The 10,999-nt window shown below is 40.8% G+C and overlaps 1 protein-coding gene across 5 annotated transcripts; it reads left to right on the top strand.

Moving 5' to 3' along the window:
- Nucleotides 1-1,187: 1,187 nt before the first annotated feature.
- CTSO (cathepsin O) lies at nt 1,188-10,688 on the top strand. Of its 5 annotated transcripts, XM_044430861.1 has the most exons (8): nt 1,212-1,425; nt 2,930-3,038; nt 4,176-4,315; nt 4,803-4,970; nt 6,036-6,157; nt 7,498-7,661; nt 8,608-8,700; nt 9,363-10,688. In XM_044430861.1, the coding sequence occupies exons 1-8, from the start codon at nt 1,261-1,263 to the stop codon at nt 9,395-9,397; spliced, it is 996 nt and encodes a 331-aa protein (XP_044286796.1). In that variant the 5' UTR covers nt 1,212-1,260; the 3' UTR covers nt 9,398-10,688. The 5 variants fall into 5 exon arrangements, with proteins under 5 accessions (XP_044286798.1, XP_044286796.1, XP_044286795.1 ...); XM_044430863.1 differs by lacking the exon at nt 9,363-10,688 and having other exon boundaries at nt 1,188-1,425; nt 8,608-9,354; XM_044430860.1 differs by lacking the exon at nt 1,212-1,425 and having other exon boundaries at nt 1,627-3,038.
- The last annotated feature ends 311 nt before the right edge of the window (nt 10,689-10,999 follow it).

Genomic DNA, 10,999 nt, shown 5'->3' with positions numbered 1-10,999 from the left:
GGAGAAATAGGACTGGAAGTACAGCAAGACAGTACCCCCAACACAGAATCCCTACAATATTAGACGGTAATTTCCTTGGGGCAAGGACCTGCCAGCTCCCACTCTGCAAAATATCCTGCACAGCCATGGTGCTATATCAAATAGGCATTGTGAAGTGTTTATAAGGGAAACAAACCCTATAGGAATTACTACAGCACATAGCAATTAATATGTGTGCATCAGATAGAACCTGGATGTTATTTTAAAAGATACTGTCATTACCAGCATTACCAATATTCAACACAGCCTGAAGGAGGAAAAAGTTCAGAGCATCCTGCCCTCCTTCTCAGAATCCAACAACATTGCAACTTTTCTGGTTTAACCTTCCCGGCACAGCTCTCTCGTGCACAGACGCTTGTGTGGCCTATTCACATTGTTGTCGTCCTCCAGAGACATTCCCATGTTTTCCTGCCTTACTCATGGCTGGGGGGGGGGGGTTGTTTTTGTTTTGAGCAAGAGAATTTCAAATTGCAAAAACAAGAACAAAAATCGTGAATTATAGCAAACCTGCTATACTGAAGCTATCGATGTTCACTTTTTGAAGTGCCCAGTTGAACAATGTCAGCAGCCTAGAGACAGATACTTGGAGCCCTCACATTCAGGAGTGTTAAAGGGCGGACCACCAGGGTTGAAGCCCCAAATCTCTGGAAGGCCACTTGCTGAAATAAAGGCACAGGGACACTGACGATCTCTATCGCGTTGGATCCCCCTGCATTAGCTAGCTTTTGGTGCACATGCGCTTCACCTCCTTCTGCCCCCCTTGAATCTTTCTTAAGTTTTCTTCCTGAAGTCAAATACCTTTCTCTGTCCTGTCCGTACATCCCTTTTTACAAACAGGTGACCTGAGAGAAAGCAGGGTTAAGGACACGCACACAAAGATATTTCAGGACAAATGTAAATCAGCACGTGCAAATATTCCTGCACCTAGCACTGCTCCGCTCCCATCCCGCCGCCCGCGCCTGGTCCCCTCCAAGCCGCCCAACTGCTTCCAAGGGGAGCCTGCGGAGTCGGGAGTCGCTGCGGATCGTGCAGCTGCTCCAGTCCAGCCGACAGCCGCTTGAGGGCCGACTGTCTCCCGGGGCTTGGCCGCCTGCCGCTCGCGGCCGAGGACGAGGACGAGAGGAGGGGCCACCAAAGCGAAAGGGAAACCCTTCGCCGGACGAGTGCCCAAGACGCGGCAGGCGCAGGAAGAGGCGAGAGGGATTCTCTGGCCGGCTCGCCATGAAGCTCTGGCGGTGGCTCCTCTCGTGCTTGCTCCGCTCTCTCGCGGATGGCGCCTGTGCCGAGCCTGCCGCGGCGGAAAAGGGCGCCGGAGGCAGCCCGGAGCTCCCCTTCCCTGGCCCCAGTGCCGCGGGCAGCGCGAGGGAGCGCGAAGACGCCTTGCGGGTAGGTAGGAGGGGGCGCGCCACAGGAGGCGAAGGCGCCCACCTGGCAGGAAAGGCGCCCGGGCCTGGCGCGGCCTCCCGGGGCACTCGGGCTGGTGTCGGGACCCCGCTCCCGCAGCCCCCTCTGGAGCTCCTTTGGAGCGCTCAACCCTAAGCGCGTTTGAAAGGAATTAAGCCCTACTACTCCCATCATTCCGCGGCGTACTGGCTGAAGGATGCTGGGAGTTGTAGGACTTCTCCTTTCTGTCCAGATAGGTATAGGTTTGTGAGCGAAATAGGTATATCTTGCCTAGATAGGATTACCCATGGACATGGCAGTTCATAGAGTCGTCCTGGGCGATGTCATCTGGAGGCTTTCAGATGAGACTTGTCTCTGCTTCATTGGCGGAATTTGATGAAGGGCCCTTACAATGAGTGCTCTCAGTTTTGTAGCATCTTTGCCATGCTTCATCCCTGGAATTTTATGGTGCCTCCAGACAGGATAATCTTACTCTAAAATCCTTTAAAAAATCTCTTTTGAAAAGATAGGAATTGCAATGCAATGCCTTCTGATTAGCCTCATGCATATGTATTTCCCCAGTCATTAAGAAAGAACACAATTGGAAAGGAGCCAAGAAAGCCATTGGGTCCAAATAATCCTTTCTGCCAGTTGCTCCCACCAAATGAAGGGATGAGATAGCCTTTTTAGTGCTGGCATTCAGGTACTGGAATAGCTACTAAGGATAGGGACTTTACTGTGGTAGCACCAAAGGTGTGGAATGCTGTTTCCAGAGATGCCAGTCTGGTGTCTGCACTGTGATCTTTCAAGGGCTAGGTGTAGACACATTTTATTCTGCCAAGTATTTGAGGAAGTGTTTTTACTGTTTCTACTACTAAATATTGCTAAACATCATAGTTTGATGTTGTGATAGTTTGATTGTTTGTATCGGTTTCTGGTTTTACCTAGGTCTTATTCTGTTCTGTTTTAATTTTTGTTTTAATGTTTATACTGTATGTTTTAATGTATCATACTCAGAGACCTCACATTATTGGGCCATTTAAGCATACAATGAATAATAGATATATAAATAGATAGTTTCTGTTGCCAGACAGCCTACAATTTGAAACAAACAGTTAAGAAAGCAACACAAGGATGGGAAGGAGAGAGATAAGTCAAGAAGGAGGGATATGGTTGGTGCAGTTAGGTGTACTTGCTTACAATTGAGATGAACATGCCATGTCGAAAAAGTGGGTTTTGAAGTAGAATATACATTTGAGTGCAGGAAAATAGACCGAATTCAAATTCGAAATGCATTTCTGAATGTAGATTCCTCTAAAGCTGATAAATGATGAAAAGCTGCCACTACACTTATTTTTGTTCCCAAGGCAAGAACTGCAAAACAACACAAGTAGCATCCATGTTTTTTAATAGGCCTCAGTCAAGTAAGTGTATTTGGCAAACATGTAGACAGATACAGCTACATTTCAGGAGTGTAGTTCTTTATTATTATTATTATTATTTTCAGAAAAGCTTTAAGAGAATTATGCATTTGAATTTATTATCCTCCAATGACAACATTACTGCTTTCTATGGAATAAATCAGTTTTCCCACTTGTACCCTGATGAATTTAAAGGTACAGAAATAATAATAATTATTGTTGTTGTTGTTGTTGTTGTTATTGTTGTTGTTGCAGCAATTCAATAGTCTCCCTAAAGTTCAAATACTTTAGATCATAAACTGCCAACATATTTCATTATGGATGTAATCATGACAGCATTATATACCATCATTTTCTCCAGCATTCTCGTATGTGATATAATTCAGATCCAAGAATTATGCAAACCAAGCTCTTGCACAGAAAAAAGATAGGTCAAGCTTAAATATTACTAATAAATTAATTCCTGTATCAGAAGAATGCAGCCTGGGGTCAGTTAGCATGGCAAGCAAACAGTATGAATTGATAAAGTGTTGCTATGTAAAAGGGGCTATTAATGTAATTACTAAGAAAGAACACAATTCCTAATGCAAGCCAACCATTTGGTACAACTCTTTATGGTTGCTAGAACATAAAGAGTTGTACCAAATTGTACCAACTGTTCTGCGGGACAAGTTACTAAACAATGGTTTGGTTAAACTCTAAGCCCATTCCTGGTTCTGTTTATTGAGTTAAGAACAAGTATCAGGCCCAATCAACTTTCTCTCAATTCTTCCTATCATTAGCTAGTTTCATGTCTGCTAGCAAGTTTTCTATCATTTGCTCTTTATGTCTGAAACAGAGAACTTGGCTAATGTCAGTTTATTAACCTGGAAATTAATCTCCGTTGAACTCAATAGATATTGTGCCTCAGTACAAATATATAGGGTTATGCTGCAAATCACAGTTTGTTCCCTAAGATCTTGATTAGTAAATGAAATTGAAGTACACTTCCCCATTTTAGATGCAATGGCAAACTGTGGTTTAAAGATACCAAGACTGAAGCACAGTTAACAACCTGTTACTGGAAGGGAGATGGGGTGAGGTTAGCGGGGTGGGGGGGACTTCTTCCCAGCTTTTTTCCACCCCAAATGTTATGTTTTAACATAACATAAAACTCATTTGTCAACCAGCTATTGAGATAAAAGTGCACAACATTTAGTGACTTGATGGAACTGGAACTGCATTAGCTGAATAGAAAGGAGACAACCGTCTTCTGTTTAGAAACAAAGTATCTGAACTAGTTATAGAAGTGTCAAAACAAGAAGATGATAAATCATTTGTTTTATTTTAAAGCAATTTACTTGCAAAGTAGACCTTTTAAAGTTCCCAAATATACACCAGGAGTTAGACTAAATGGAACAGAGACACCCTTACCAGCAAAGTTTGATTGGAGAGACCATAATGTCGTCACACAAGTGAGAAATCAAGAAACGGTAAGTTCTGTGTTTCATTTAGCTCAAATCTAGAACAAATCTAGAATTTGTTCAGGTATTTCCCCCTCAACTATGTGGCAGTCTTCAGATAATAAAATGAGGACTTCAGTGTCCTTTCTAGACAAGCATGTGTCTTCAGTGAAGTCACGGCAGTATTCTAATAAACCATATATTTGTAGTGCAGTTTCTCAGGTTTATGCAGACTGTCTTTTTCATGACTTGCAAAGAACTATACATTTTAGATTAAGACGGTATCAGTGTCTGTGTAGTCGCAGTAAATAGCTGCTTTGGAAAAATGAACACAGGATTAGTTTGTTTATTTTTGCATTTATAAACTGTTCCCATAGCCCTATTCAGAACTAAAAATGTGTGTGTGTCATGTGTGCTGTATTAAAATACTTTATTAAAAGAGCAAAACAGGAGCATAATGACAGTAATGGGTGGTGGTGGTGCTGATGATGGTTTTTGTTGTGCTTTTCCTTTCTAGTGTGGTGGCTGTTGGGCTTTCAGTGTTGTCAGTGGAATAGAGTCTGTCTATGCAATTAAAAAGAAAGTTTTGGAAGAACTCAGTGTTCAACAAGTCATTGACTGTTCTTACAATAATTATGGTTGCCATGGTGGCTCAACTGTTCAAGCTTTGATTTGGCTGAATCAGGTATTAATTTCTCACAAATTACAGTCTGTGTTAATACATGTAAAAATTGCTAAAAATTTTGCTCTGTTCGATCTGAGCGGAGATCTGCCATGCCTGAAATGTTATGTCTGGTGTTGGCCAACTAGATGCCTCACCAGAGGTCACAAGCAATACAATTTTGGCAATAGCTGTACCTTTTTATTTGTCTCCAGCGTCCGGTCATCAACTGGGTGTTCAGATAGGACTTCTTTCACTCCCTGCAATACTGGAATGCAAGTTGAGAGCAAGAACAGATCTAGGGCTACCTGATCCCTTTTCTATCCATAGTAGAGTTTCATTCTTTGAATGAAATATTAACAAAACCCTTCTATGTGGACCTTGCCATGTCAAAGGCAGCTTTTGTGACTGTAACTGTGCTCTTGGGTAAATGCTTCAAAGAAGTAATAGACCTTCAATAAAAGAAAAAAGAAAAGAATGTATGTTTTCTTAACATGCCTAACTTTAGAAAACAGATTTAGAAATAGATTTGCAAATCTATTTTGTATTGTTTAAAAAGAAACACACAATCCTAGTTCTCATGATTAAAAAAGGAGAAAGGTCTTAAAACATTGGGTAGAGAAGGTTAATCTACCCTGAGTTCAGTAAGATGCAAAGCTACTAGGCAGAACTTCCAAGGGGGAGGCCTTTTCGGTCCCACACAATTATTCCTCTGCCTACTCCTAGGATGTTTAATAGTGAGAAACGGATGGACACACTTCACTCTTGCAATGAAAGCTCATAAAAATCCAGGTTGCCCTTTTAATCTGTGCTAATAAATACAAAAACAACTTAGGGTGAACACTTCCAGAATTATACAGAAGGAAAAGTGTTATTTTCAGTAGCCATTTCCACTGATTTGGGTGATCAGAAGAGGAATATTAAGGTTGCCAAATCTATGCTATTTGATATTTCATCACATAGTCTAAAGCAGGTCCAGCTGTCATATTTTGTTGTAAACTACCCAGCAGCAGGCAATATAGAAATGAAATGAAATGAAATGAAAAAATAAATATAGTTTGGAGTTTGGTTTGATTCATCTTTTTGTAGACAGGTGAAAAACTGGTGAGAGATTCAGAGTATCCTTTTAAAGATCAAACAGGATTGTGCCATTACTTCAGTCAGTCAACTTTTGGAGTCTCGATCACAGATTATGTCTCATATAATTTCAGGTAACTAATGATTACTTTAGATGTTTCTTTTTCTAATTAGCTCAGTAGTTCTATATACAAATGACTAATGCACCAAATGCACCTTGTAAAAGCAACATTGTTATTTGAGGTTATTTAACTGGATGCTATAGCAAAAAACATGCATTCAAACACAGAATAGAAAAACAACTTTAGCATGTTTACAACAACTGGAAATCAACTGTTTACTTTTCTCAGTTCCATGTATACCAATATTAAGTAAGAAAAAATAAAGCCAGAGTGTAAACATAACGCAGTTATGTAATTGTTCCTGCTTTTTCAAAAAGCACTTTCTTAATTTATTTCCAGTTTATTACGTATTGTAAATCACTTTGTGATTTTCAAAAAATTGTTAATTCAGGTAGAACCATATGTACATAAGAGGGCTTCTGTACACATCCCTAGCTTTGCAAGGACAAACAAGAACTACTTGTACAGTTGAACAGATTACATAGCACTGAGTAGCTGTGCCTGTGAGCAAGCAGTCCTAGTCAGGTTTTCAGTGATAGCACGGACATTACTGGTTCAGGGAAGGGAGATCCGGGATCTGGAAGATCCAGCACTCTCCCACTACATTCGAATCATCTGCTTAGTTCTGATTTTGACTTGACAACTGATACCGTACAATCAGCATTGGCTGCTGGACGATGGCATGAGATCAGATCCAGTGCTATGCTGGTGGATCTCAGCTAGCACAACAAGACTTCTTCTGCCTCTTCTTCTTGTTCTCTGAAGGGGTTCCTAGTCTTCAAGAGCAGATTTGGGGATATGTGGGGGGATGGAGGAGAGCCAGTTCACAAGGATCAGGTTATAGCAGTGCGAAGCAGCCCATTGCATGCTTATAGCTAAACTGGGTGGGCCAAGGTCCTCTTACCTCTTTTAAGCAAATGATCAAGAGAATATCTGGCAAGTGTGTTGTGGCTGCATGACACTGGATGGCTTTGCTCTGAACCATGCATGCACAGACCACAGCTGAATATGCATATAGTAGATAAAAACTAAGGAATGGAACATACTCATATTTCCTGATTTATTTGAGCAAACAGAGAATTCTGCATAAACAGCTCTGCATCTAGCAGCACATTTACTAGCTACATTTTCACCAGCACAAGTGGTCTGCTGCTTTTTAATTTTTATGGATAACTTCTTTGACATTCTACTATTCCTGTTGGCTTAATCCAAGATCTATATCTTGGACCAGGGGTGACCAGTTTCTTCAACCTGACAGGCCAGATCCTTCACAACAAAACTGCTCAGGACTATTTAAACTCTTTCATGGTGCATTGCTTTCTGAATATGGAAGATCTTTCCTTGTCTTGCAGCGGCCAAGAAGATGAAATGATGAAAATGCTTGTTGAATGGGGCCCTTTGGCAGTGATTGTAGATGCAGTTAGCTGGCAAGATTACCTTGGTGGTATCATCCAGTATCATTGTTCCAGTGGAGAAGCAAATCATGCTGTTGTCATTACTGGTTTTGATCGGACAGGTAAATTTTAATCTGCTAGATACTTATTTTGTGTCCATTCAGGGACAAACACCTCAATTGCAACTAGATTTGTTCAAAAGTTTCAGCGGGATTTACTTCTGTCCAATTAAGTACATGCTAATATTCAATAATAATTATAGTACTTTAACATTTTGCCCATTTAAGTATCAGAGAGGAATCCTTTTCAAGACACAACAAAATAATGCTTAAATTTCTTAGGTTGGCTCAGACCATACCCTGAAATTAGCCCCAGAGTGTCCATGGACAACTTGCAACCTTTCTGAGTTGGCCTAGAACCCCCATCATCCCTAGCCAAATTAGCTGGTGGGAGGGAATCATGAAAGCTGTAAGCAAGAACATCTAGAAACCACAGGTTGTCCACTCCTGCACTACAGTATCCAGGGAACCAGGAGCTGCATGTATGCATGCCACACGTACGCACAGCATGGACTGTGATCAAGATAGCTACTTTCCTGCCTCTGTTACTGACATACAGAGCTGCTTCAGGATTAATGGAGGACCATTGTTTTCCTGCTACCATTTGCTATTTGGCAATATACATTGCAAACATCCAGCAATTGGAGTTAATCTAGATCAAGACCTGAGTAGAGTGCGAGAGGTAAAGGCCTCTGCCTTTCATTCTACGGTCCAGATTGGACCACCTGGACTTACTCAAAGTGAAAAAGAAAAGGTGTTCCTAGCTACATCTTTAACTGATGCTTTGGCACGCTGAGGCCAGATTTTATACAAGCTTCCATGAAGTTCTGCTTTAGCTTTCTACACCTGTTTGCCTAATGTAGCCTTTCCAAAACAAATCCAGAGATTTTGAACTATAGCTCCCTGCATTCAATGGCCATGCTGGCTAAGAAGGCTGGGTAAATGTCATAAAAGTTTGCCCAACACTTTAATCTTTTTGAAAAGTAAACTTACTGAACTCACTTTTCAGGTGACATTCCCTATTGGATTGTACGGAACTCCTGGGGACGTTCATGGGGAATAGACGGCTACGCTCATGTAAAAATAGGCTCCAATATGTGTGGTAAGTTGAGCAAGTGGCACTGTGGTTCATATTTAATGAAGAAACAGAGGACCATGTAGAGGCAAACTTTGAAACCCCTTCTAAGATCTTAACTGACTCTCTAGGCAGCCAAGCTGTAGAGTCTTGACTCAACTTTATTGTCTCAGAATGCAGTGGCAAACCACTTGCTCAAAGGAACTGTAACAAAACCCTCTTTCTGCAAGAGGAAAATGAAGATACCTGATCTAGTATAATCAGATCAAATGCCCTACATCCCTGCCTCTGAATAGTCACGCATATGCTATGTTACATTTGTTAAAACAGAAGGTTCTCAATTCAGCCAATTATGGTGATTAGTCATAAGGTGGGAAAAATTAAGTACATGCCATTATGAAAACACTGACTGTTTCTCTGAAGTAAATTTCCATGGACTTCTAATAGAGTAATTCACTCAGAAGAGCAACTTTTCTGATGGGATGCCTCTGCTGAGAAAACCTGAAAGACCCCTATTGTAAACATAAAATGAAATGAAAAGAGGTGATGTTTGTGAGGTGAAGTTAACGATTTAAGAGATGTTGCAAAAATGTTTTTCTTTTAAAAGGACAGAACATTAAAATCGCTCATTATCTAATACATTTGGTCTCCCCCCACCCTTTTTTTCTTTTTCCTTTTTTCCCTTTTAGGAATTGCTGATGAAGTTTCTGCTGTGTTTGTGTGAAATGGATGTTTAGATATTTCAATCACAATTTTACATAATGTGAAGGCATTTTATTCACAAGAAAGGACACTCTTTGTGGACACTGAGACTATATCAAATCTTCAGTCCTAGAAGAAGTGCTGTCCTGCCGCCATTACTGAGCCATAGACATTTCATTTTGGGCACTACAGACAACCTTTTAATGTACACATGATATGCACCAGATCCATAAATTATGCAGAAGGAAGGTATTTTATATTACCAGTTCTAGCATCAAGTTTGGAAATCTTGATTCTACTCAGGGATATGGTTTGGAGGATTGGGGGTTTTTAGGGGGGGGTTGGTGTTTTTCTTTGGTTTTTTTGGTTTTATTTTTTGCTACTGTGACACAATAGATAGGTTTGTATCCGGGAAGCCTGGGTTGATCAGGTGCCCTGTGGTATTAGGCAAATCATGCTTTTTACCTCACTTCTACATCTGTTAAATGTAAATACCCATTCCCTAAGGCAGTTGAGAAAGCAATTCAGTTTGCAATCCAGTGCCTGCTTAACTGGGAGTAAGACCCATTGAACTCCATGGTGGTTCTAAGCAGAAATAATTAGGACTGTGCTATTCAGTTTATAAGCTATTTTGCACAGTGAAGTCATAATTATGCATAGTTTAAACATTTAAGGAGCACCACTCTCCATCCCATGGTGAGTGTAATTATACTGATATAGCAGCAGTGCTGCAGAAAGTTTGAACCGGCCTTTAAAGCAGTCTTCCAGAACCTGTGTCCTCCAGCCGTGTTTAACTGCAATTCCTGGCATGGCTTGACCATACTTGCAGGGCATGGTAGAAACTGCAGTCAAACCCATCTGGAAGGTGCACGTTTGGGCAAGGCTGCTCTAGAAGCATCATTCAGTACCTGTATCTCAATGATGTTCTGCTATTCCTGAGCTCTCCTTGCATTCCTGTTCATAACCTTTATGCTGTACTAGAACACGAAATAACTTTTTCTATTTGGAGTAAGCTACAGTAGATCCACAGTGTTCTTTTCTTTTTCCACATTCTGAGCTTGAATCAAGCTGACTCAAGTTCGACTTGCCATCAGGACTGTAGTTCCCTCTCCTTTGCTGCTCCTTTGAAAAGTTTACAGTTATCACTTGATCACAGAATGTAACATATCTGATACGGAAACCAGTGGCGCTTTAATTGTTAGTTTTGATTAAAACATGTCTAAATGTTAGCTGAATTGTAAGACTATTTTATATACTGAATGGTTATCAATTTTTGCATTTACAATAAAAACTTGTTATCTATTTGCATTATATGAAATGGTTGATTTTTCCGAAACCAAATTAAATTCCTACTTATTGTCCCAGTATAGCTGGTAAGTGTCATTATGACATTGCCATTTCCATTTTATGGCCCTGGTGGCAATCTCCCCACAGTGTAGTAAGAGGCACTACATATTATTTTGGATATTCTTCTCTTGCAAAGAACCCAAGGCAACTTACAAGATTATTTCCTCTTAATGTTATTCTTGCAACAGATTTGTGAGATAGGTCAGGCTGAGAGTCAGTGACTGGTCCAAAGTCACCCAGTGAGCTTCATGGCCAAGCAGGGCTAGATCCAGATCTG

This window comes from Varanus komodoensis, unplaced genomic scaffold (genome assembly GCF_004798865.1).
Source record: "Varanus komodoensis strain SLA01 unplaced genomic scaffold, ASM479886v1 scaffold21, whole genome shotgun sequence".
Lineage (NCBI taxonomy): Eukaryota > Metazoa > Chordata > Lepidosauria > Squamata > Varanidae > Varanus > Varanus komodoensis.
The sequence above is the reverse complement of the archived record's forward strand: the minus strand, read 5'-3'. Positions and strand labels throughout refer to the sequence as shown.